General features: G+C 43.1%; 1 protein-coding gene across 1 annotated transcript in view; it reads left to right on the forward strand.

The window, feature by feature from the left end:
* Positions 1–9,094: 9,094 nt before the first annotated feature.
* The window catches only part of adamts18 (ADAM metallopeptidase with thrombospondin type 1 motif, 18), a gene marked incomplete at both ends in the record, with an annotated part of 83,630 nt that continues 66,410 nt past the window's right edge, over positions 9,095–26,314 (forward strand). Inside the window, 2 exons of the mRNA XM_079496332.1 lie at positions 9,095–9,212; positions 10,795–11,123. Coding sequence (XP_079352458.1) covers positions 9,095–9,212; positions 10,795–11,123 — 447 coding nt within the window. The remainder of the gene's footprint in view (positions 9,213–10,794; positions 11,124–26,314) is intronic.

Consider the following 26,314-nt stretch of genomic DNA (forward strand, 5'->3'; position numbering starts at 1 on the left):
ACCCTCGAAAAGTACAGTTGCTTTCACTGTGACCTCAAATGACTAACACAGTAGCACAGGACAGTGGTACTTATACACACACTAAATGGGCCCTGCGATGCAGCGCAATTGTTCACTCGACGGTTTTATTGCGGTGACACGCGTGCAGCGCAATTATGTTGTACAAGTGAAGTCATTAACCTCCAAAACTAGAAAAGTTGGAGTTGACGGGGCCAGAATGCACCTCCCTCCCAATGCTATGATTGCTATTACTACTACTATTGATCAGTACTATTTGCTTCTATCAGATAGATATTTTCATTTTTATTATTATTATTATTGTTATTATTACTATTATTATTTTAATTTTTTAAGTTAGTTTTTCGTGATATACTTTACTTGTATTCATTCTGTCTATATATATTTGATTGTTGTCTATGGACGGGGACGGGGGACGGGGGGACGGGGGGTGCTAAAACTGTTTTGACTGAACTGCCTGTCTGATTAACTCTGCAAAAAGGAATAAAACAAAGTGAAATTATTAACTCCAAAACTAGAAACCCATGCTCCTCGGGGACCACAGGTCTTGGTGACCACCCTGGGCCTGGGCTCAGTGGGCTGTGTCAGTCGTAAGAAGTGAAAGTGCTTTTGGAGGTGCACTTGGATGCACCTTAATGTGTGATAGCAATTTGGGTATGATTGGTTGTTGCGTTCATGATATATGGCGTTTTTACAAGAAAACGGCCTACCACAAATTGTTGAAGACAATTACAGGCAAAGGATATGCATTATTAAAACTCAGTTTGACAGTCATTGTCACATGACTCACGAAACCTCACGTGACATTTATAGTATTCGTGGGACCCCTATGGGTGGAAATAACTTTTTAATGGCTCTGTGTGGAATGGAGGAGAGGATAACAGAGGAGAGGAGAAGAGATTCTTAAAAAATGATTTATATTCCTTCACATATCAGTCACAAACTACAATAGACGCATTGCCTTTTTTCAGAGCATGTCATCTACAAACGTGACTCCATCGTCATTCACAGAAGAAAGCACACCTTACCAAGGTGTGCCAAACCACACCTTGGCAACTTTGCTTGTCCAAAAAGGAAATTCTACCTTTTTTCTTCTCTTTTTCCCATACATAAAACCAAATATAAACATCTGTTTGGTAAAAAAAAAAAAAACAACCTGGTCACACCTCTGCCCTCCATCCATTTTTTTCTTTTCTACTTAAATAAATTGCCAACTTTGCTTGTCCAAAAAGGAAATTCTACCTTTTTTTCTTCTTCTTTTTCCCATACATAAAACCAAATATAAACATCTGTTTAGTAAAAAACCTCTCCAACGGACATCAAAAAGAACTAAGTGTCCTGAGTAAAGATGCCAATCTTGAACAATAGTACAAAACAGTGAAATATGGTCTCTCTTTCTGTGCAAAACGGACAGCCATCTGAAACCTCAGGATTTAAAACCAAAAGAAAAGCATTCACTTATACAATACCATGTAAAACACGCCATTGTAGTGCTTTTGGTTAATGGTGGTTTGTACAAACACGCTCCATACATATTTTACATCAGAATGAACTTTAAAATGCTCTTTCCATGGCGTGTCTGTTCTGATTTTAAGTTTGTCCTTGTTTAAGGCCTCGACACAGCCCTGGTAGAGTGTTTTCCCACTCACAGAGTCCAGTGGCATCCATACCTGACTGTCCACTCCCAGCAGGGGACCTTGATGACATGCAGTCTCTAAGTTGTGGCCTGATGCACAACCTATAGTATAGAGAGAGAGAGAGAGAGAGAGAGAGAGAGAGAGAGGGGTCAGGTCCATAATCATATCATACTCATGTTCCCTGGAGGATGAAGCCTAGTGATTTTGATTATCTATACATAATTCTCTAGTTCTACACCCTCAGGTCAAGATTTCCACTTGCACATAACACATTAGTGATTCTGTGCTTGCAGCTAGTGGGCCTGGGTCGCTGGTATAGATCCTTTCAAAATGAGTTTTGACACAACTCCAGCATTGGGCGGTTTCACAGTCATGGACCATGACCGATAGTGCCTTCCGGCTCTCCATTGTGGCCCTAATGCTTTTGCCTGTAAATACAGTCCATAAAAAAGTAGCCCACAAAACTTCACAAAAACATAATGTTGTAGCGTCACGGGGTGTTGCATTGGACAAGGATGGACTTACCCACCATACCTCGGGCTGCACACTAACAGTTATTGTTCCATTGTTGTGTTATATGGGGAATGTGCTGTGGGAATTGATGTGTTATGTTGTGTCATTCATTTGACCATTTTGTTTTATGTGTGTTGGTTTCGGGGGAAAGCTGTGGGATATTGGGGGTGGTGGCTGTGTGAGCGTCCCCTCCCTTTTATATCCTGCATGCAGCATTGAGTTGGTTTTGGTGTTCCTATAGAACAGGCACGTTCAAAGTCCGGCACGATATTTGATATGGCCTGTGGCTTCCTTCCTAAAATGGGTCATTTAAGGCCCACCTGTAATCATGTGCTATATTACATTGATACATTACTGAGGGTTTTGAAATGAGCCTGGGTTAGGATAGGCCATTTCTCAGTATGAATTTGTAACTAAGTATTCCTTAACTGCTTGTTTGTGTTGTTTCATTCATGTGAATTCAAGGCTATTTTTATTTAATTTTTTGTTGATTGATACATTTTCACACATTTACACATTTACATTTGACTATACTGCCATTTGAACAAAAGACAATGTATTGGACCCTAAATATAATAGCAATTCTGTGTGTGCATGTGAAAAAAGGCTAGTTTTCCGTCACAGCACAGATGAGAGGCTTACATGCATGTGTATTTATATAGGCTTACATGTGCATTTATATATATTTGTACTATGTGACAGAGATGATCAAAGTCAGCCTGTAATGGAAACAAGCTGTACGCTTTTCTTTGCGTTATCCTATTGATTATGGTGGGTCAGATTTTTATGGTATATGTTTGAAGTTCAGAAGCTCAGATTTGAGAAATAAATCAGATTTGACTGGATGTGACTACAGTCTAAATGAGGCCTAAATGCAGACATGTATACAAGTCAAAGTCACATGGAATCAGATGTGACTTGAGCCACATTCAGAGGTGGTTCAAATCTGATTAAAATCTGATTTCAGAAGATCTGTCTCAGTCTGAATGCAACAATCTGATCTAAATCGGATTCCATATGACTTGCATGTGACTTGTTTGCATATAGACTTATTTAAACAAATCAGATTCCAATCTGGATGTGGCACAGATCTGATTGGATGCCAGTCTGAATACACATATCTGTGACAGATCAGATCTGGTCACATGCAAATGCATGAATGGTCCGGCCAAAAGGTCAGATTTGAGAAATAAATCAGATTTGAGAAATAAATCAGATTTGAGAAATAAATCAGATTTGAGAAATAAATCAGATTTGAGAAATAAATCAGATTTGAGAAATAAATCAGATTTGAATCGGATTTGAATGTGACTGCAGTCTAAATGGGGCCTTAATTATCTAAACAAATCGGATTTCAATCTGGATGTGGCACAGATCTAATTCAGGCTAGATTTGGCTGCCCGTGTAAATGGGGCCTGCGAGACCCACTGGTGTAGTGTTTCCAGTGATCCAACATGCACACCCTGACTCTGTTTGACCAGAATGGAACAGAGCCTGTGAAGGAAGTAGGGATCCAAAATGGCGTGTGTATAGAGCCCATTGTGGTGACTTCTTCAGATCAGAAGCAGGGCGTGACGTCAGAGATCCACAGGGGGAAGCCACACAGTCATGAGACAGTGTCTTGTTTTACGTTAGTGGCATGTCTGTGCAACAGGTTGCCAAGAAATCCCAAGACCATCACTTGTTTGGGAGGTTTCAAGTTGGCACTGAAAACAAGAAATGTCTGAGAGGTCAATTATATGCTTTTGTCTGTTGAATTGTTTTGTTGGAGTATTGTAGCCTGTGGCACCTCCTACCCTGCGTTAACTCACAGTCGTCTATTGTGGTGATGATGGCCAAGGCACTTGACATGTAGCTAGGGGGTTCGCTATTTGGGAGCTTGGTTGCACCTGCTGCCAGCCAGGCCTCGTCTATAGTGGAGTCTGGGTTGGCAACCATGTTATGTTTGTGTGTATTTTTTATTTATTTTTTAACTTGGATTGATTTTGTGGTTGTATTTTGTATTACTTCTATTATTGCACTGATGCCTGTGGGTGGGTGTATGGTAGGAATAATAGGAGATCAGATGACATTTGTTTGCATAGGGATTGTGATCTGAAAGCAGCTGGTTGAACAAGTCATTGGCCCAGAGTAGCATGTATAGGCATGCAATGGCAACACTGTTGATTTATATATAAATGTGTTATTTATAACAAGCACTGCACTTTTTACGGAGATATTGCCAATGCTGAGGAATTGAGTCTAGTCGCTGCCCTTAAAGGACCACTTCACCTATTTTCTTTTTTCCAATGTTATTCTCCATAGAGAAAATACTTACGGGAACCAGGGGATGAGAGAGTCTATCAGGACTTATGTGCTCTATAGCCGATCTACAAGCTCCACAAGCTTCTGCCATAGGACATCGGCCATTTGTGTTTGGTTTTGGACATTTCTCCTCTGTTTAGGTGTTTTTGTAATGTTTACTGTTTACTGCATTTAGTGTTTAGTTGTAATTCCCCAGGTGTTTTGTATCTGATTTTGTGTATATGCTTCCTGGCTACCCTAGTTTGCTATTACCTGTCTTGTCTCTCCACCCTGATTATTTGTTAAACCTAGTCCCCTGTGTCTTGTTTGCCCCCAGCCTATCCCTGTGTTGATTGTCAGTCGACAGAAAGCAGAGCTCGAGATCTTGATGCTAGACAGGAGGGTGGAGTGTGTGGAGAACAGCGATTCAGGGCAGCTGTCATTAGTCTGATGGCGTATTATTCCGAGTCTGAGTGCGTTGGTCAGACTCGCCACATTATTACTAACCCTGTCCCTTACCCTAACCGCACATGAAGCCAAGTAGTCGGAGTAATGGGATGTCGGAGTTATGGGCAGTCCCAGATTCAGGAGTCCTCGTCTTGCCAACACCAAGTTGGTGTTGGCAAGACAACCCTCTCACATCGCTTCAATATTGAGTTGTGTTTGGCCATTCAGAACTGCTCTGTTTATGGTCTGTACCAAGTTTTAGTGAACCTTCATTATTAAAACTCGATCTTCATTTGATCTTGGAGTTGGCCAAAGTTGGCCAAAGGCAAGATGACTGAGGTTGAACGACCTCAGTCATCTTGCCTTTGGCCAACTCCTCACTCACCTTGACAGCAGTGGATGGGGTTTCTGTTGCTGACTCACTCTCTATCTTTGTGTATATGCACATGCTGAGTATGTGTACTGTTTTTGAGCAAGAGTATGATTGCACTTGTACGCTGTATTGATAGACCAATAGGGTGAAATTCACTATGTGTGTGGAATTTTCTCTGTAAGTCATAATCCAGCTCCAAACATTAATAGTAGCTAGACAAGCGAGTGTCATGTCATTCGCAAGAAACGAATGTGTTCTGTAGACAGTAAAAAAATATGTTCATATTGGGATGTGATGACCTGTCTCTCACTCTCTCTATGGTATACCTGATTATAGTACTAATCCCTAGCGTTACCTCTAGTCCATGGGTTCCAAAACTTTTCAGCCCCCGACCCCAAAAGAATTCTGCCATTGACTTGCGACCCCAACCTAACCCCGAAGGACATTTTATGAACATAAATGTGCACGTTTGGTTCGCATTTGTCTGCACATCTAATGTATTAGGGATATGTAGGGGTTTTGTTTATGGTTAAAATCTATAATCATTTTTACATTGTTTCACTCATGTTGAATTCTCACACAGACACACGCACGCACGCACGCACACAAACACACACACACACACACACACACACACACACAGTCAGAGTGCAAGCGGGAAATTAACTCCCAGGATTTAACTGTCCATATGTGCAGTAATGTTGTAAGCATTGCATCCACCTTTGTAGCTCCGCTAGATTGGAAGGCTGCATGGGAGGCGGACATTATGTATTTGTGTCTATGCACAGCTGTCCTGTGTATATATACACAGGATGCTAGACCGTAGTACTGTATACATACAGTACGACTGCAGGTGCGCCTCACTTCTGCTGCTGCAGTGGCACTGCCACTTAGTTACTGACATGATAACTGCTGTCCACAGGTCACGTGATGTGACCTGTGATGTGACAGTGAAGTTGAAGTTAACGTTGAATCTCGGATTGTTCAGCATCAAACTTTCTGTGTACAAGCTGCCAGTATAGGCCAAGGAAGACACTCCCCCTCAAATGTTTCAAAACAAACTACTGTTCCTGCTATACCCTATGCAATGTTATTTGCTTTTGCTTTTTCATTCTGTCATAGAATGAGCACACCTGGAGATGAAATGTAAATGCTATTGCATTATATATTCACTTAAATGCGTTCATTATCTGAAGGTTAAAAATCACACCTGTGTGAACTGAGTGGTGTAAGGTCTTATATAGACTGATCAACTGTGGTCTGACGTAATGTCTGACATCATTTTTTGGTACGAACACGTCGAACAGACACGTAAACTAACAAAGCCAGTTGTAGGAGTGGTTTACACCACTCAATTTTTGGTACGAACAGACACGTAAACTAACAAAGCCAGTTGTAGGAGTGGTTTACACCACTCAAAAAGCATTTCTCTCATTTCATTTGAATTTGCAAAATTGCATTTTAATTTTAATATTATCCACTAATTAGCAGGGCATTTTGTGAAAATTGAAAATCAAATGATCTTTTATTTATAATTTTAATTGTGTCATAGAATGAGCACATCTGTAGAAAATGTAAATGCTATTGCATTTTAGATTTTTTTTTAATAAGAAATGCGTTAATGACCTGAAAATGAAAAAGCATTTATCTTATTTCAATTGACTTTTCGTATTTGCCATTTCATTTGAATTTTGTCAGCTTTATGCTTCCATATATACCAGCCCACTTTACGTTTTTGTATCAACTCTTTAACTGTGAGCAGAAGCTTATATAGCCATCGCTGGGCAACGCAGCAACCTGCCCACCCAATTGAGTCCTTGGCCTGCTGCTGAAAGACAGACGTCTCTGCTTAACGATATTTCTGTGTGGAGTTTGCATGTTCTCCCTGTGTCCCCTAGGGTAGGTACCTTCACAAAAACATGCAGTAATCCTGGTCTCTAAAACTACCTCCCCCTGGCCAGCCACCAGCCGGGGCGCCTGATAGAGGGGAAAAGGAACTGGTTGGAATAACGTGTTCCTTCCACGCGCTACGTCCAACCGGGGAAACTATCCCCTGTCAGGTGAAAAGAAGCAGCTTGGACTCCTCATGCATAAAAGGAAGCATGAGGTCAGTCCGCTGCCCCCCCAGGTTGGCAGAGGAAGTGTTACATTAGATAATTGACACTGGGTGAAAAAATGGGTTTCAAAATCGTGGGATAAAAATTATTATAAAACAAAAACAAAAAACGATAGATAATGGATTGGCACTCAGGCAGCAAGTCACCTTCCCCCAACACCATGCACCTCCAAGCATGTCCACTGTTGGAACATCACAAACTGCATGCACATTTCATCTTATTAAAGCCAAAGTGATTAATCGGTCATTGCTTAACAAAGATGACTGGGGTGGGTATAAGTCTATAAGTCTAGCCTAGCCTATTTGATTCATGTTTCTTTTTCTTGTACCTATTCCTCTCCTCATTTTCATACTCAGCAATCAGCATTCCCATAATGTCACCATTACAATATATTCTCCAATCTCCATAACCTTTTATTATTCACCATAGACCCGGGCCTGAGCTATGGCCACTCGGCCTGACGGAGTCACGGAGGTATGAGCTCCGCGGAGCACTCTTTGTATACGAATAACCCTGGTCCCTAACCTATATGCAAAGCTTTGAAGTTTTAAGCTCCATGGAGGAACAATGCGACTCCATTGTCCGTTGTGAGAAGTCTACACGTTTTCCACACGGAGCACTTTTGTGTCTGCCTAGCCCGGCACACGTGTGTGCACCTTAGTAATCAAATACCGGTAGTCTCCGTTTTCTCATTTATTAAACACCCGACCGCGGCGGACCTGACGGTTTTATTGCGTTTTTATCCTGATGGAGCGGCTGGAGCCTATCATGTAGTCTAGATTGTAATACAATCATTGTATAGATCTATATGCATTGTTGTTGCCAACAACATGTGGTCACCACATGTACATGTACACATGTACATGTAGGCTACCTGGCTGTCAAACAAAGTCAAAGTATCCTACTGCTGCCTGCCGATGCCGCGGCTGCAGTGCATTATTGTTGCTGTCTCCCTTATATTTATAGAATTAATGAGAAAACATTCCCCTCCGGCTCCGACTATATTGCAGAGTGCAGACGAGTCAGACGACATCTGTTTATTTGCTAGAACTACCTTTTACCGGGCACCTATTTTTTGCCGCGTGCGAGAAAGTGGTAATAAACTCGACGCAGCGGAGAGTGAGCTCACTGAGCTGGTAAGGTAAGGTTCCACAAACACCGATTCACACACAGAGAAAAGAAAACTTAAACTGGGACGCCGTCCTGTCCTGTCCTGCCTCCTCTTATTATCTGTTGCAATGCCGAACGGAATGAATGAATGAAATGATGCTGCGCGCTGATTGGTCGGGACGGGGTCGGCTTGGCTTCTCTTCATCCATCCTCCAGGCGCAGAGCAGAGCCTGCCGGCCGGTGACACACACACACAAACACACACACACGCGCACACACACAATGCACAGTCAGCAGTCCTAGCAGCGCGCTGTACCTGCATGGCTGCAGCTCTTCCTTCTTCTTAATGACCAACACCGCTGACTGCCTGCTACCTGGACCACAGTATGGGGAGGTGGTGTTGGTGGACAGCACACGCACGGAGCGCATGGACGATATGCACTGTATACATGCGTGCCACTCATCCCCAGTATTAACATGCGCTGCCACACATTGTTGATAGTGATAGCCTACTCCTGCTCGTGCGTTATTCGTGGAGGTAACGGGGGAGGCACGCTTACCGGCTCGAATGAATGAATGACCATCCATCACTCATCATGGATTGTGTTTTTCTGCTGATATTGTTATGGACTCTACCGCTGGTCAGCTGCTGCTGCTACGCGCCTGTCAGGCTGCTGTCCCCCGTGCTGGTGTCCTGGAACGTTATCAAGGCAGGTGACACTTTACGTCTACTCAAGTCTGTTTAAATGTGATGTTCAAGATGTAGCCTACCAATAAATGTAACCAATTAAGGGACGGGTCCATTTGGTTAAATTCTGTACATTCTCAGAGGAGTTCATCTAACAATAGGCTATGATTTAAAAGGAGGATTTAGGGGTGCAATTATACAAATCCACGTTTCTTTGCCGTTCCCCTTCACGTTCAACGGTAATTAACGCCGTTTCCTTCCCTTTGGTGTCTTTCAACTTGTCACTACCTGTTCGTGTGTTTGTGTGTGTGTGTGTGTGCGTGCGTGCGTGCGTGTGCGTGCGTGTGGGTGCGTGCGTGCGTGTTTGCAGACGCTGCATATTTTCGCTTCACATTCCATTCACACCGTTTCGGCCACTCTCCCCAATGTCGACGCGCACGGTCTCAACCATGGTGAGTCACAAAAAAATCGATTGTTGATGTCGGGTGGAAACAACGTAGGCCTATGTCCAATACCATAAATGTTTTATTTATTAAAAAAAATAATACTTTATTAACAGTTTGCAAAAAAGCACAGAGGCAGTTTCATACAAAAGGATGCTAAAGGGATAACCATAGACCAAGAAAGCCTCTATGGCTTGTTTCCATTTTTCAATTAATCGAAGGAAGGCACTTCACAAGGCATTGTAATCTCTATTTTCTATTTGTCTGTGTCATGGTGGCTATTTCGTTGAGTGTGATGGTTTAGTAAAAGTTGCCACCAGGTCGAGATTGAGTGTCAGAGGTAACCTGCCATTATTAGGGCCGGTTCCGGTGAGCCGCCCGCGTCCAAAACGGTTGAGAAATGACAGTTACCATGTGGGGGTCCCCAGGGGGTCCCTGTACTGTACTGTACTGTACTGTACTGTACTGTACTGTACTGTACTGTACTGTACTGTACTGTACTGATACACCTGAAATCATCATATATACAGTTAATAATATGTATGTGTGTCAAGTGTCACAACAGTGACACTTGGTTTTGAAAACCAACCAAATGCAATTTCCGTGCTCAGACACAGGTAGCCAGCCAGGAAGCCAGCCAGGCAGGCACACACAAAGCTACTTAAGGAAGTTGTTGCACCACTTAAAAAATAATAAAACTATTCTGAGCTCTGTCTGAGAGATTAATTACAATGTGAAAGAAAATATTTCAAAAGAAGATAAAAAAGGTTGTTAGATATGTTGGAAATATTATTTTGACGTGGTGTCATAATTCAATTTGATATGGCACACTGACTATCAAGAGAATAAAATCAGACCTGTCTGAAGTGAGTGGTACACATAGCTGTCTATAGGAGTGGTTGCACCACTCAAAAACATGACAGTTTGTCAAAAAGGTTGCAGACCCTTTACATCGCCATGTCTGTTGTACGTACATCACAGTGTCTCTTAAACTGCGCTGCCTTTGTCAAACCCTCCAGATTTAGTCAACTGGACCTTCTTGGGCCAATTCTTTTCTTTTGCTGTTTTTTATGCATCAATCTCTACATCACATTGCACCTGTTGTTCTACCTCCAGATTATGTGTCAATCTCTCCGTCACATTGCACCTGTTGTTCTACCTCCAGATTATGTGTTTGTGACGCCGGTGGAAGTGGACGCTGAGGGAACCTACATGTCCCACGACGTGAGCAGGCCAGGCCGCCGGAGCCGGCGCTCCTCCTCTCTCCTCCCGGGGGCTCCGGTACACTACCGCCTATCGGCCTTCGGGCGGGACATGCACCTCGACATGCGCCCGTCCACCGTGGTGGGCCCCGGGTTCACGGTGCAGGCCATGGGGTCAGAGGGCATCACCACGGTGGTAGACGGCGAAGAGGGCTTTCACCGCTGCCTGTACCAGGGATTTATTCGCAACCTCTCAGCCTCGTCGGTGGCTCTGTCGACATGCTCCGGTCTGGTAAGTGGCGCTGTTTGTTTGCCGTGTTGTGACGATCGTGAGCGCTTCTTTCAAAGTGATTTTGTTCTTTTTGGTGAACGAACTCGGTCACTTCCCCAAATGTTGTCATTCCTCAAGTCGTTTAGTTTCCTGTGTGTGGAAAGCTCGGTTATGTGAGGCTCAGTCAGTCATTGGCAAAATGCAACATTTTGACTGGCTGAAGATAGACGTTTCTCTTTTGTCATTGAACTAAACTACGCGTGGAGAGCGGAAGCGGAAGCACTGAGCGGTGAACCAATCATTTAAAACTACATTTTTAGTGAACAGTATCTTATAATGGGTCGAGTCACTGAAATAAACGATAGTTCCTATCACTACTACTTTAGTGGAAAGGGGTTTGTAGATTGTGTTTGGCCACTTGAAACAACTCAAATGCATGCACATGCACAAATGCACACATACTGTCCACACACGTACAGCACGTACACAGTGGTGTGCAGTGGAACATGTAACGTTCATGTCCTTCTCACGAGCCAGGTCATTTGATGACATCATGTCGTCTACGTTGTCTGTGACCCCGTGACAATGTTTAGAGAAAACCAGCGCAGCGATAGTTCATCGAGACATGGAAGTCAGAAGGTTTATTATTTAATTCTCCGGACTCCCTTCATTCATTCTATAACAGTAATTGTCTCCACCAGGCCGAAGGCATGGGGAGAGAGTATGTTTTGCACTCCGTCCGTGTGTGTGTGTGTGTGTCCGTCCGTCCGTCCTTCCGTCCGTCTGTTACCAGCTAATCTCCGGCACCGCTAACCTGGTCGATGCCAAACTTTGCACACACAAAATGCCTCAAATCATCCAATTGCCATCAAAGGCGTATGAAGAAATTGCACCCTTTTCACATTGGCCTATTATAGCGCCACCAGCAGGCCACAACCTGACCTGGCTTGGTGGAGACCTGTGCCCCGAGGGGCACTTTTTCTAGTTAATTCTGCTCCTTTTAAATCATCTGTCTCGCGTCAACTCCCTTCACTCTCATTCGCTACAAGCTAACTCACTCACGCCCACAATTCAATCAGGTGGGCCTTTTTAGCATCATATATTTTTTGCAAAAAGGTTTTTTTGCAAAAAGGGAGGCTGATGTTGACTACTACAGTCACTCAAGATTCAGAATTTTATGTATTGCTATGCTTTTTGTTATTGCTTAATGTAAATCGCTCTGGATTAAGAGCATCTGCTAAATGCCTAAATTGTAAATTGTTTATCAAGCATATGATTTCTGCCCGACAGCAACGATATGCTACCCATTATACCTGAATTAATGAGAGAGGGCAGTGATAGCCAGTAGCCACTGCATCATGACATCAGTGCCCATTAGCTTTACAACGCTTTTTACAACATGTTGTTAAAACACTTGTCTGAGTGAGCAGAGGAGAGTGGAAATGATGAATAAAACCATAACAAACGGTGTGTAACTGGAAAGGAACAAAACCCATGAAGAGGCTGTAAGGAAGTTCAGGGATGTGTGTATATAGTTTTCTTCTTGAGGGTGGCGGTGTGCCGTTAATAGCCTTTGTCAAATAATCACTAAACTGCCGTTCCCTAACTGTCTGCCTCCAATGGGCCTTTAACCTGCTATTTAAGTGGGAATGTTTACAGAGAAGACTCAGAGCATTTCCTTTTGGGCTAAAGGAGACTCTTTCATTAACCACTTTCAACCTGGCGTCCATATTCTTGGGCATGTTATTATAGGCGGACTTTTTTCAAGCTCACAATATTATGTCACGATGCGACATGTTGTGAGCTTGTAGATTGGCTATTTTCACTATTCGTCATACGACAAAGCATATGGGACTTAAGTCGTTAAAGTAATGTACTACTTTATGGTAGAACCTTATACAGCTACCTGGTCATGATATAAGTACAATTGTTCTTTCATTGGTTGATTGATTGATTGATTGATTGATTGATTGATTGATTGATTGCATACTTAAGTATAACAAGATTGTTAACAGTATATGTAATACAGTCAGAAGTCATGCTAAAAGGATAACAAAAAGCACCAGGGCGCTTGTTTCCATCTCTGAGCAAGAGAATATAAGTTACAAAATCACACTTTTAGCACATAAACGCAAGCAAAGCCGACTGCAAAATATAAGATAAGGATAATATTGTGTTTAATACAGTATATCCTATATATTCAAATTGGCTTAAGGGAGGACGAGCCAGCCGGACGAGCCGGCCGGACGGCGGGCGGGCGGGCCAATCTCTGATGTCACACTCATGTCACCATGACTCAGCCATAACTATAAGGATCGAGATCCCAATGCAGCTACGCCCAAATATGGAGTGTGTATTTGTTATCTAACCTTCAATGTGTCGTCATGGCAATGATGGCATTAGGCCGCAAACAATTCAGAGAGTGTACAGGGGCTGTGCCTCAAGCTACAGAAACAGGTGACAGACTCCAGACCTATCATGGGCCACATGACTCTGGAATCATTGGTTCCCAACTTTCCATTGGCTACTTATACTCAACATCACGTTAAAAAGGTGTTTGCAAACTGGTCCAAAATTCCCTCTGGACATTTTTGGCCGTAAAAAGAATGACCGTAATGACTTTATGTCAATCACATTTTCACACTGCCGCTGAATATTTCGTCCGTGTAAAGTTTTTTCGGACCAGGATCGATTTTATCCATTTTTCCACAGCTGTCTAGTGGGGTCTATAGTGGGGTGATGGTGACAAGCTAACAGCTAGTGATAGCCTACTACTTTTGGATCCGTATAATGCAGCGGAAAAAAACGCACCAGTTTGCAATATACCTTTAGAGACTTGCTGCTGTCATCTATGGTTTATTTTTGGGTGTGTGACACAACACAACACAACACAACACAACACAACACAACACACATCCCACCCTGAACCAGATGGAGGCTGCACCTCGGTTTATCACCCTGCTCGCATCCTTCTAGTAGCCTTCTGTAGCTGGCTACACTTTGTTCTCTTCTTCCAGTGGACTCTTCTTCCATCTCAATGAATCACCACTGACCCGTTCTCTGCAGAGCAGGGAGCAGTGTTGCCAAGTCTGCTTATTATAAGCAGACTATGGCTGTGCTTTTTTTCCTTTTTTTCCCTCCTTCAAGTCACTACATATAGGTAGTTGTGGTTTTCCGTCTTGTTTCTGAAGTGTAGTTGCTTATTTGGCCTTGCTTCAGTTTGATCGGGGGTCTGTAACCCCTATACATAGGCTATTGAAAAGAAAAAAATCTAGCCTTTTCTTTTATTGCAAGCTGGCAACACTGCTGCAGAGCTCAGTGTGATGGGACAGCATTGCATTTGAATGGACTGGCAGGCTAAATTGTCTTTTTTTTCTTCACCTCTCCTTTTAGAATGACCCCGGGGGGCTTCACTTACACTCGTTAAAATAGGCTCATCATGACTGAAGCAATGTTAGAGTGAAGAAAGAACTCCTATACTGTGGGCTAAATAAGAAGAGGGAGCAATGGAGAAGAAAAGAAAAGAAAAAAGGATGTCTGGGCCCTCTTCTCTTCTTCTCGCTGTCACTTTCTCTCATTCAGTGTGTGTGTGTGTGTGTGTGTGTGTGTGTGTGTGTGTGTGTGTGTGTGTGTGTGTGTGTGTGTGTGTGTGTGTGTGTGTGTGTGTGTGTGTGTGTGTGTGTGTGTGAAAGGCTGCGGTGTGGAGTTTAACCCTTACATTTCCTCCAGTGTTGTGATCAGTAGCTTTGGATTAAGTACAAAATGAAGTGCTATTCATCTGCGTTTGATCCTCTGTGGGCCGCCACACACATGGGGGAGGGGCTGTGGATTGGAGGGTGAGAGACAGACAGACTCTTGTGTTTTACACTTGCTTTGGCTATGAAAAGGTATGCTTCCCACACCAATAAAGCCTTTTTTATTTAATTTAATTGAAAAAATTAAATTAATTTAGAGAGAGAGAGCGAGAGAGAGAGAGAGAGAGAGAGAGAGAGATTGTGGCCATTTGTTTCAAAGGTTTATCCCCAGTTAACCTTTCTTACTTGTATGTATTTAATTACGAGATATTTGCAAGACAGCTCTGTACATAGCCTACATTATTTTTGTTTGGATTCTTTCGTTGTACTTTTTGCTTTGGCAATGTAAACCTCATGTCAATAATGCCCCTTCAAATTGAGAGAGAGAGAGAGAGAGAGAGAGAGAGAGAGACAGACAGACAGACATACGCGTGATTATGAATCCCACCAACGTTCTAGGGTAGACCCGCCTCACCATGTGTCTGATTGGCTCCCGGGAAGGCATCGTTTTACTGAGGTTAGGCCGTTCAGGTTAGGTTTAGGGGGGTGCATACTTAGTTTAGATTAGTCATTGGTTAGACATGAGTTAAGGTTAGGTTTAGGTGTGCTGCCCCGTGGGGGGTTAGGTTTAGGGTGAGGGTTTGAGATAGGTTGTAGTTGTAGAACTAATGACTGGTCGCAAAAACGAGAACTGTCAATCACAACGACTACTGGCCAATCACAGCAGGGCTTTCCTAGAACTGCGGTGGGATAAATAATAACGACAGACAGACAGACAGACAGACAGACAGACAGACAGACAGACAGACAGACAGACAGACAGACAGACAGACAGACAGACAGACAAAAAACAGGAGAGAGAGAGACATGGGACAGACATAGGCGAATGAATGAATGAATGAATGAATGAATGAATGAATGAATGAATGAATGCATGCATGCATGCATGCATGCATGAATGAATGGTGTTGGGGAGATTTGAGCGGTGCTGAGAGAATGTTAATTCACTGTTCCCAGTGTCCCCAATGTCTTTATGAAGACCTGGAGATGGACTCTGGCATTGTCAAGGAACTCTGGAGGAAAACCAGAAAGAAACCCAGAGAGGGGGGTTAGCCCTCACCTCTTTCTTCCCTCTCCTCACTTCAGCGTTCTTTCAACAGAGACCAGAAAGCAGTTTGAAAACACTGAAGTAAACTGTCAAAAAGTTATTTTTTTTTCTTTATTTTTTCCCCTGTCATCAGAGCCATTGGTTCACACAAGCAAGCAAAGTCCTTTTTAATTACAATCAAACATTTACCATGGGGGTGGGGCCACGCGTCGCTCAGACACACAACGGTATTAAGAGCAGCCTTCTGTCTGGAAGGGATTTCCCACCGCAAATCCTCAATAAGAGGTTTTTAATCACTTCTCTGGGTGATTTTAGGATGCCACTATCTGCTGCTTGGCACGGCTGCCTATACGCCACATTTACAGAGAGATTTCATGATTTATGCTCCGTCATACGATGCTGCGGTGCGGGCCAACATAGGCGATCTACAAGCTCACAACACGTTGCGTCCATGGTGAGTTGTGAGCTTATAGAATGGCTATTTTTGGTGCACGCCGCCGATGCCACATTACAAAGTATAATACAGTATATCAGGCTTAACAGTATTATTATTATTATTATTATTATTATTATAACCATTATTCAACCATTAAAACTTTTCCAAGAAAGACATGGTCAAGAGGCAGTTATTTTACACATGCAGGTCCACAAAAAAGACATACAAGGACATTACAATACAAAGTACGGCCTTATGGCTGACAGAGACAGACTATTACTCAATTAGGTCAAATTAAAGAAATACAATAAATAAATATTAAACAATTGAAAAAAAAGCAGCAAAAAAAAACTACACTCAAAACAGGAACAGCAACTAGTAATAGGCTTCTGAAGTGATCTTTTTGGTAACTCCTAAGGGAAATTAAATTAGCAACGCCAATTTGAGACGGGTCCAGGTGTCGTTCCAAGACCAAGGGCCAAAGTACGATAGACTCCTTTTTCCTGCCTCCGTATGTGTAGTGTATAGTTGCCGTTATAATGCAGGCATTAAGTTTAAATAGAAGGCGCCATCATGGAGTGACGCATAACCGATGAGAGGCGGTGGCCTGAGAGAGAAAGCTAAACGCTAAGTGATCCGTGTTCTTGTTTTCATCTAGGGATCTCTCTCTGTGCTGTTTGACCCCAATCCTCTCCTTCTGGGGAGGGGAGGGGGGTGGGGTGGGGGGGGTCAGTGGGGTAGGGTTGTCAAGCTTGTCGGCCTTTACTAGTGTGAGTGTAGAATTGCTCTGTCATTCCTCTGTGAATAATAGGGGTGAAAGGTAACTTACAGCCCCCCCTCCATCCCCCTCATTCAAGGGCTTACCCGCCACTCTTTCTTCTTTGACCGGACCACCCCACTCACCCCCTTGCTGGCCTCACGTTGTTTAATATATTGATTGGGGGGGGGGGGGGGGGGGATTCTGTTCTATATTGCATATTGCAAAATGCTGTGTGACTATGGGATGGGACAATAATCGATATTATCATTTATCGCATCATTTTAAAAAAATGCTCACAATAATCATATCGCTGAGATTTCAATTCATTCTGTCTACACCTACTCTCTTTGCCAAAATATTGTACAGTAGATCTGCTATTTTGAGTTAATGTTCCCCCTCCAGAATATGGATGCCGGTGTGCAAAATGTAACAAAATGTGTCACTTGAAGAGTTTTAAGCATATTATGCTTGTGTGTGTGTGTGTGTGTGTGTGTGTGTGTGTGTGTGTGTGTGTGTGTGTGTGTGTGTGTGTGTGTGTGTGTGTGTGTGTGTGTGTGTGTGTGTGTGTGTGTGTGTGTGTGTGTGTGTGTGTGTGTGTGTGTGTGTGTCCGTGTCCGTGTCCGTGTCCGTTACCAGCTAATCTCCAGCACTGCTGGCCCGGTCCATGCCAAATTTTGCACACACACTCCCTAGATGCCAACGATGAACCTCTGCCCAAAATTTTCCTGAACGGCCTGTTATAGCGCCACCAGGAGGCCGACTTTTGTAAAAACACATTTTTTGCTATATTAATCCTCCAGATTTTGTCCAAAACTCCCGCAAATCGTTACACATTATCTGTATAGTCATGTGCTCAAGACGGATCTGTCCGATATTTCATATTCCATCCTAATTGGCTAACATTGGCTTTCAAAGTTTTTAACAAAAAGCCTCAAATCATGAACGCAGCGTGCAAAGGTGGATTTTTGCAAAACACATTTTTGGAAGAAAATGCCTCAACCTGGAGGCCACAACCTGACCTGCCCTGGTGGAGACCTGTGCCCCGTTTCTAGTTTTAGTTTTAGTTTCCCCTTTTCTGTCAGTTCAGAGTTGTGGTAACCGTAACCTTTTACCGTGACCTTTCCCAAGGTCTCCCCTCAGACCAGGTCAGAGACAGGTTGGGCTCTCCTGTCCCCACATGCTCTGTACTGGGTGTGTGTCTAGCTGAGGTTGAATGGAGAGAATTTTAAACAAATTTCTAATTAATTGAAGCATAAGAGTAACATCGATTGCAACGACAGGGGACTACTTTGGAAAACAACATTTATGACACTGTCAGAACTATGTGGTACCCTTCAAAGTAAAAAGCTCAGCTTGTAGACGCCATCTTTGAATGTTGTAACACTGAATGCTGAAGCTTGTAGATCTGCTACTTTCTGGCAGTTATAAATCAGGGCTTGAGAGAAAGTGCACGGCGGAGGTGTGAATTCACAAATGTTCTCACTGTCTCTCTTCTCTTCCTCTGCTGGGGGTTCACATCAGCGCTGTTGACCTAGCCGCTCGTTGACATCTTGTCGTGTGTTGTGGGGCAGCGTTTACAACCTGTTGTTACGTTGTACCTTCGATGGGACAACGACCTGGCATGTCTGTCTCAAACAGCCATGGGTACAAACAACCATTTGGTCTTTTATCCATTAAGACCTGAGGCTGATTCTAAAAGTGTCTTCTAAATCCCAACAGGTTGCTATAATAATCAAAACCTTTTCATGACAAAACCTCTTTGCCAAAAATATCAGATATCAGCTTCCAATTGCTAGGGTTCAAAGAAAAGATAAAAGAAAAGAAAAAAGTTCTTATCACAAGAAGATTTGGCAGGATTAAGAATGGTTCCCTCCCTCCTAGATGTCTGCACAGTTTTCTGCTATGAAAAGCCATTTCTGGCATGGACGTGAAAGTTGCAACATGGATGCACAGGATTTTGAAATTAAATGCTTCTTACATGGAAATAAAACCTTGGGGAATCAGTAGTAAATTGCAGTGGTTACTGGTTAGCACTGTTGCCTCACAGCAGGTTTGAGTCTGACTGGTGCCTTCTGTGTGGAGTGTGCATGCTGTCCCTGTGTTAACGTAGGTTATTCTGTGTGGAGTGTGCATGCTGTCCCTGTGTTAACGTAGGTTATTCTGTGTGGAGTGTGCATGCTGTCCCTGTGTTAACGTAGGTTATTCTGTGTGGAGTGTGCATGCTGTCCCTGTGTTAACGTAGGTTATTCTGTGTGGAGTGTGCATGCTGTCCCTGTGTTAACGTAGGTTCTTCTGTGTGGAGTGTGCATGCTGTCCCTGTGTTAACATAGGTTTCCTCTGGGTTGTGAGCAACTGGACGTCAAGCATTCGCTCTTGGAAATGAAGTCAATACGGAAGTCATGTAAACGCTGCAGTTCTCATGGATGGCATAGAAGCTGGCGCCGATTTCCCCTACTATGGCTGCAAAAGCATATTAATTCCATTGGAGTCAATGGTGACTTAGCCTCGGAGATCACAGGCATTTTGTTAAAGGACAACTTTATTTTTTTTCAACCAAGGTTCATGTTTTAGGTTGTTGTTAGAGAAATTAAAAGATGTATTTTCTTTTTTCATTTGCTGCTTTCTTTCGTTTTAGGGATTTTAGCTGTTTTTGACAGGGGGGCGGGGGCATTTATTATGGCGATTTATTTTTTTTATTATTTACTATAGTCCTACTAGACCCCAATAAATTACATCTGGCCACAAAAGATCACAGGATCTACTGAATGTGAAGGAGGCCTACTGGGGGGAAGCCACATTGTGTGTCATAGGCTCAATATGTCAGTTTGACACATTCAGTAGATCCCGTGATCTTTTGTGACCAAATGTAATTTCTTGGAGTCTAGTAGGACTATAGTAAATAATAAAAAAAGAAATCGTTATAAAATGTTATAAAAAAATACATATTTAGCCCCATGTTTGAATGCCCCCGCCCCCCTGTCAAAAACAGCTAAAATCCCTAAAACGAAAGAAAGCAGCACTTTTCTTTTTTTTACACCCATCTTTTAATTTCTCTAACAACAACCTAAAACATGAACCTTGGTTGAAAAAAACTAAAGTTGTCCTTTAATGGTGATTTGACTTGACTAGCATTTGGCTTTATTACCGTATAAACCTTTTTCATAAATACTTTAAAATGGATAATATGGGTTCTTTGGGCTTGTGATTGGGTTCTATTGAGCGAAGACACACCTATCACTCCCCACATCCAACAATAGCATTAGTTTCCGGGTTACATTTCGGGAACCATAAAACTGAGATGATGGATTTTGAATTTGCTGAAATAGAGGCTTCAAAAGGGTTCTGTAGAAACCAGTGGTGACGTCACAGCTCCCTTCATCCATCCATTCTTCCGTGATGTGTCTTGTGTTTGAGCGACACATCACTCCACAAGGTTTAAAGACATACATGAGTGTGGCTGTGGAGAGTTCCGTTAATTAATGCATGTGCTTCTGCAAGTCCCCCAGCGCACCTGCAGCGTTCGAAAACGACACTTTGAATGACCGATTTTCAGCTTACTGCTCAGGCCATTTGTACCTGTCTGCTTTCCGCAAAGGAGGACAAATTGGAGTGTCTGTGAACTACAATGGGGGCCTCTCCCCTGCCTTTGCCCCATAACTCAGAGCGGGGGGGCCCTCGGCGGCACAGAGGAGAGGGGCGCTGGGTGCTGTGAGAGGAGAGAGAGTGTGGCCCCGGGGCCGTTCCCTGGTGGTCTGGACCTGACAGTGATGTAGTGCCCACTGTTAGATGCCAGCGGGGGAGGGTGGCCTGATGCTAAGCGCATGTGTGTGTGTGTGTGTGTGTGTGTGTGCGCGCGTGCGTGCGTGCGTGTGTGTGTGTGTGCGTGCGTGCGTGCGTGCGTGCGTGCGTGCGTGCGTGCGTGCGTGCGTGCGTGCGTGCGTGCGTGCGTGCGTGCGTGCGTGCGTGCGTGCGCATGTGCTCGTGTGTGTGTGTGTGCTTGTGCTCCTGTGAGGGCCAATTCATTTCCCCCCACGTATAGTAGAATGTGAGAAATAGACATTGTAAGCCTGTAAGGGTTAGAGATGAGTTAGAAAAAGATGCACGTTGCCGGTTAGTGTGTATAGGATTAGACATTTGGAGGTGAAGTTATGCCTGAGTTGTACTTAGCACTTTTGTCGTGCCTCGAGAAATAGCCGATCTGCAAGCTCACAGTGCATAGCACTGCGACGTGTTGTGAACTTGTAGATCTGCTATTTCTTTCGGCTTTACCCAGCAAGCTAACCAAATGACTTTATGATGACGTCCTCCGGTGACGTGCAGGACTATAGGCCAGATCACAGCCCATATGGGGATGGTCTTTACATCATTTCCAGGACGTCTCCACCTTAAGTTGATCTGGCCTCGATCAGACTATCTCTGATTCATCCAGGGATGTCCGTCTTAGTGGGCAGAATGTATGTTGATTGAAATCAGGTGATATTCTTGATCTGGCCCCAAGAGACGTCACTAATGTGTCCAGGTCCTGAGTTAAAAACGCCCAAATCTCTAAAAATGGCAATTCATAAAATCACTGTCTTAAAACATTGATGTCCTCACAAGTTTATAGTAGTAATACAAATGCATGCTTGCGCGCATGTTCGCATGCATGCAGGCATGTTCTGTGTAGCCAACTCCTTGTCACACGGGCTGTGTTGAGGTCTTTCTCACACAAAGACTAATGGCCCAGTGTTGAAGTGTTCAAGTGGCTGCTGCAACTTCTGCAAAAAGATCCCATCCATTACAATGTGACCTACTAGTGTCACCAGCGCTGTGCCACATCAAACTGGCACTGTTCAGAGGAGCACAGAATAGATAGCAAACTGTTTGTAGACTGGGTCATTTTTCTTAGTAAATGCTCAAGTATTTAAAAGTACAAAGTACGAAAGCCATTTTCAGAAATTGTCCAAAATGTTCAGAAATGGTCAGACATTTAAAAAGAAATACTGAAAAATGTTGTTGTGAGCTAAATAGGGCTTACGTGGTTCATCCATAATGTATTTATGTATGTTTTGGTCCCTTCCTAAGAAATGTAGTAGTCAAACAGTTTTTATTTCAAATGTAGTGGAGTGGAGTGAAAGTCATCTAAAACAAACGTACTGTACAGTATACTCAAGTAAATGTACTTAGTTACTGTGTCTGTCCACCACTGCATGTAAATGCAATGATTATATAAAAATAGGCCTATATGTGGTTCCTTTTTTTAGGGTTGCTACCCTTCCTCTCTTTCATCTGGGCCCTCTTGGGAGCGAGGGAGTGACAGGAAGATAGAAATAGCAGACTCCCATCGCTGTCATCTGTGGGTCAAACTACTCCCTGTGATACCGATACGACTGCATGGACTTTTTGGAAATTTAAACACTTTAACCACTTAAACCCCAGCATCCGTATTGTGCCCAAAGCTTTCACAGAAGATAAGCTCACAATGCAAATACCCTAGTATAGAGCTTTGAGGGACTCCGGTCAACCATAATATAAGTTGAACCTTGACTCCCTATGTTGGGCATGTTATTATCGGTAAAAAACATAAAAACATTTCCAAAAATCTTCCAAAAAATGATATACCGGTATATAAAATAATACAAATAAAAAAGGATCTACAAGCTAACAACTCATCGCATCACTATCGTTATGTATTGATGATGAATTGAGTACATAGGACCACAGTAGAAACAAGGCCCTAGGGCTTTTTGTATTATCCTTTTAACATAGCGTTTTAAAAATTGCACTTGCTGCACCGCTTGTAACGGCTTAATAAAGTATTTGATCATTTAGCCAATCAATCCAATCACGACATTTTGAGCTTGTAAGGCTGCTATTTTTGCTATTTGTTGTACATCTTTTTCTGCTACTGGAGCTTTTACAAGCGATATGTATCCTGTTATCACTACTTTTGACTGTACTGCATATACTGTGATCAAACTTGATGTTTTCGATCAATAAATCAATGAATGAATGAATCCACATTTACTTAAGTACTGTACTTAAGTACAATTTAGAGGCATTTGTACTTTACTTGAGTATTTCCAATTTCCAATACTTTTACTTCGGCTTCTACATACTTTGTAGAATTTGATTATTATTACAAAACATACCACAGCCACAGCCATATACATTTGGGCCGTTTGAAAATAGCTAATCTACAAGCTCACACAGTGTCGCATCACAAGCTCACAATGCATAGCATTGTGAGCTTGTATCTACATTTTGAAAACTTGAAATGGGACATTCTGCACAATGAGCCTACTTTCAGTTTTGGTACTACTACATTTTGATGACAATACTTTTGTACTTTTACCCAGTTACATTTTGAATTCCAAACTTGTACTAGTATTTTACTTTAGTATTTCTACATTTCAGCATTGATACTTTTACTTAATTAAAGATTGTGAGTATTTATACCACCACTGATTGTCTCCACCAGGCCGAAAGCATGGGGAGAGAGTATGTTTTGCACTCCGTCTGTCCGTCCGTGTGTCCGTCCGTGTGTCCGTGTGTGTGTCCGTCCTTCCGTCTGTGAACAGCTAATCTCCGGCACCGTTAACCCGGTCGATGCCAAATTTTGCACACACACTCCCTGGATGCCAACGATGAACCTCTGCCCCAAAATTTCCAGAACGGCCTGTTATAGGGTTAGGGTTAGGGTTAGGGTCTTTCAGATTTCTCAGACTCAGGGCTCCAGCGTGCGACCTATTAGGTCGCATATGCGACTTAATTTATTAAAGGGACACTTCACCCTTTTTGCCAAAAAATATATATCAATGACGTTTATAAGATTTAGAACACTTTCCTGGCATTATTTTTTGTGTAATCTCTGGGTTTAGATATTTTAGATTAACGGGTGGCTCTGACGTCAGAGACACTCTTCCGTATTGCTACCGGACTACATTGTCTCCTCACACTGCAGCTAGACCAGCCCCAAAACACAGCCGTCACGGACACTGCGATTTGTTCCACCTACAACCTTCGTTGACCGCACCCCCACATGCGTATTTGTTATTGTGTCATGTCGCCGTTGTCAGCAGAGCAGCACCAGAGAGACGCGCTATGTTGCCACGAACCCCCCCCCCCCCCCCCCCCCCCCCAACTCTAGATTTATTATAATGATATGAAGTGACTTGCCATAAACCATCCATTAACTCCCCATTCATCCAATTTGCATCTGCTTGTATTAAACAACATTAAACTCACCAACATTGCAGCTGTAGGGAAAGCTTGAATATCCACTTTCAAACTGCAAAGCTTTTGTTTCATAAAAATCCACCGAATCTTTTTCCCACTCAGCTCTGCACTTAGTTTTTCTTCTTTTTTAGTTCTATCTCACTACTAGAACTTTCTGACTCTGAGGTAGATAAGATTTTTGGCTGTCAACAGCATCCATTTGTTTTTTCAATGTTGTGGACCGTGAAATAGTTGCTAAGATACGATCGTACCGTATTTGGCAACTAAAAGACCTGTCCCGTAATGAACCGATACGGGACGCACTTAATCCCGTATTTTTGTCTCGTGGAAAAATGACAGCGCGTTATGGTGATTCTCAGTCACTCGCTCCCATGCAGTAATAAGAAGGGGCAGCCGACTGAGCTATAGGAACAGGAAAGCAAGACACTGGAACCTGGTGTCTGGAAGGGCGCTAGGCTCAGCTCATTGGTCAGTACTCTTCATAGGCATGCAGCAGAGCCAATCACTATGCAGTATCGTATCTTAGCAACTATTTCACCACGCTCCAGTCCACAACATTGAAAAAACAAATGGATGCTGTTGACAGCCAAAAATCTTATCTACCTCAGAGTCAGAACGTTCTAGTAGTGAGATAGAACTAAAGAAGAAAAGTGGAAGAGCTGAGTGGGAAAAAGATTCGGTGGATTTTTATGAAACAAAAGCTTTGCAGTTTGAAAGTGGATATTCAAGCTTTCCCTACAGCTGCAATGTTGGTGAGTTTAATGTTGTTTATTACAAGCAGATGCAAATTGGATGAATGAGGAGTTAATGGATGGTTTATGGCAAGTCACTTCATATCATTATAATAAATCTAGAGTTGGGGGGGGGGGGGGGGGGGATTCGTGGCAACATAGCGCGTCTCTCTGGTGCTGCTCTGCTGACGACGGCGACATGACACAAACACAATAACAAATGCGCATGTGGGGGTGCGGTCAACGAAGGTTGTAGGTGGAACAAATCGCAGTGTCCGTGACGGCTGTGTTTTGGGGCTGGTCTAGCTGCAGTGTGAGGAGACAATGTAGTCCGGTAGCAATACGGAAGAGTGTCTCTGACGTCAGAGCCACCCGTTAATCTAAAATATCTAAACCCAGAGATTACACAAAAAATAATGCCAGGAAAGTGTTCTAAATCTTATAAACGTCATTGATATATATTTTTTGGCAAAAAGGGTGAAGTGTCCCTTTAAGGGTGATACTTAAAATTGAATGAGGTCGCACAGGTGCGACTTGCTGGAATGATGAGTGGAGGGGAAAAAAAACATCCCGCAGTGCTTGCCCGTTCCATTGATTGAAAACATTGGACGTTCGCCTGACGCCCAGTGTTCAAAGAACGATCATTCACAAAAACCCACAAATAAGCCCTTCAGACTTGGATGGTCAGAGCGGCGCGATTACATACAAAGTCAATTCAAAGACGAGAATTGCGCAAACGGGCGCGGCGCGACCTGCCGCGGTACAAACTGGACGAACCGAGGCGAATATATATTCAGGTCTGAACGCAGCTTATTCTACACAAATTAACTAATCTTTCTCAGCTGTACAATTTCACTGGAGCGCGCAGCGCGCATATCCAACTGCATGATGATCAGTCATGATCTACACAGACAGCCGACTCCCGACCCAAACACTGAGTGAAACTTAGTAAACGTGTTGTTTGATTAAACATGTGCCACGAAATGTGCCACGAAAAATAGCTTCCAAAGCTTGTTATGTTTGCATCGAGGAGGTAGTGTCCATACCATACGTCCATACATGATGATCGGCCAACAAAATACATTAATCTCCCTGATGCCTGATTTATTCGTCGTGTTCCGTGCTGAAAATAGCTGATCTACAAGCTCACAACGCGTCGCGTCCG

Source organism: Electrona antarctica, assembly GCF_951216825.1.
Source record: "Electrona antarctica genome assembly, chromosome: 3".
NCBI classification, from domain to species: domain Eukaryota; kingdom Metazoa; phylum Chordata; class Actinopteri; order Myctophiformes; family Myctophidae; genus Electrona; species Electrona antarctica.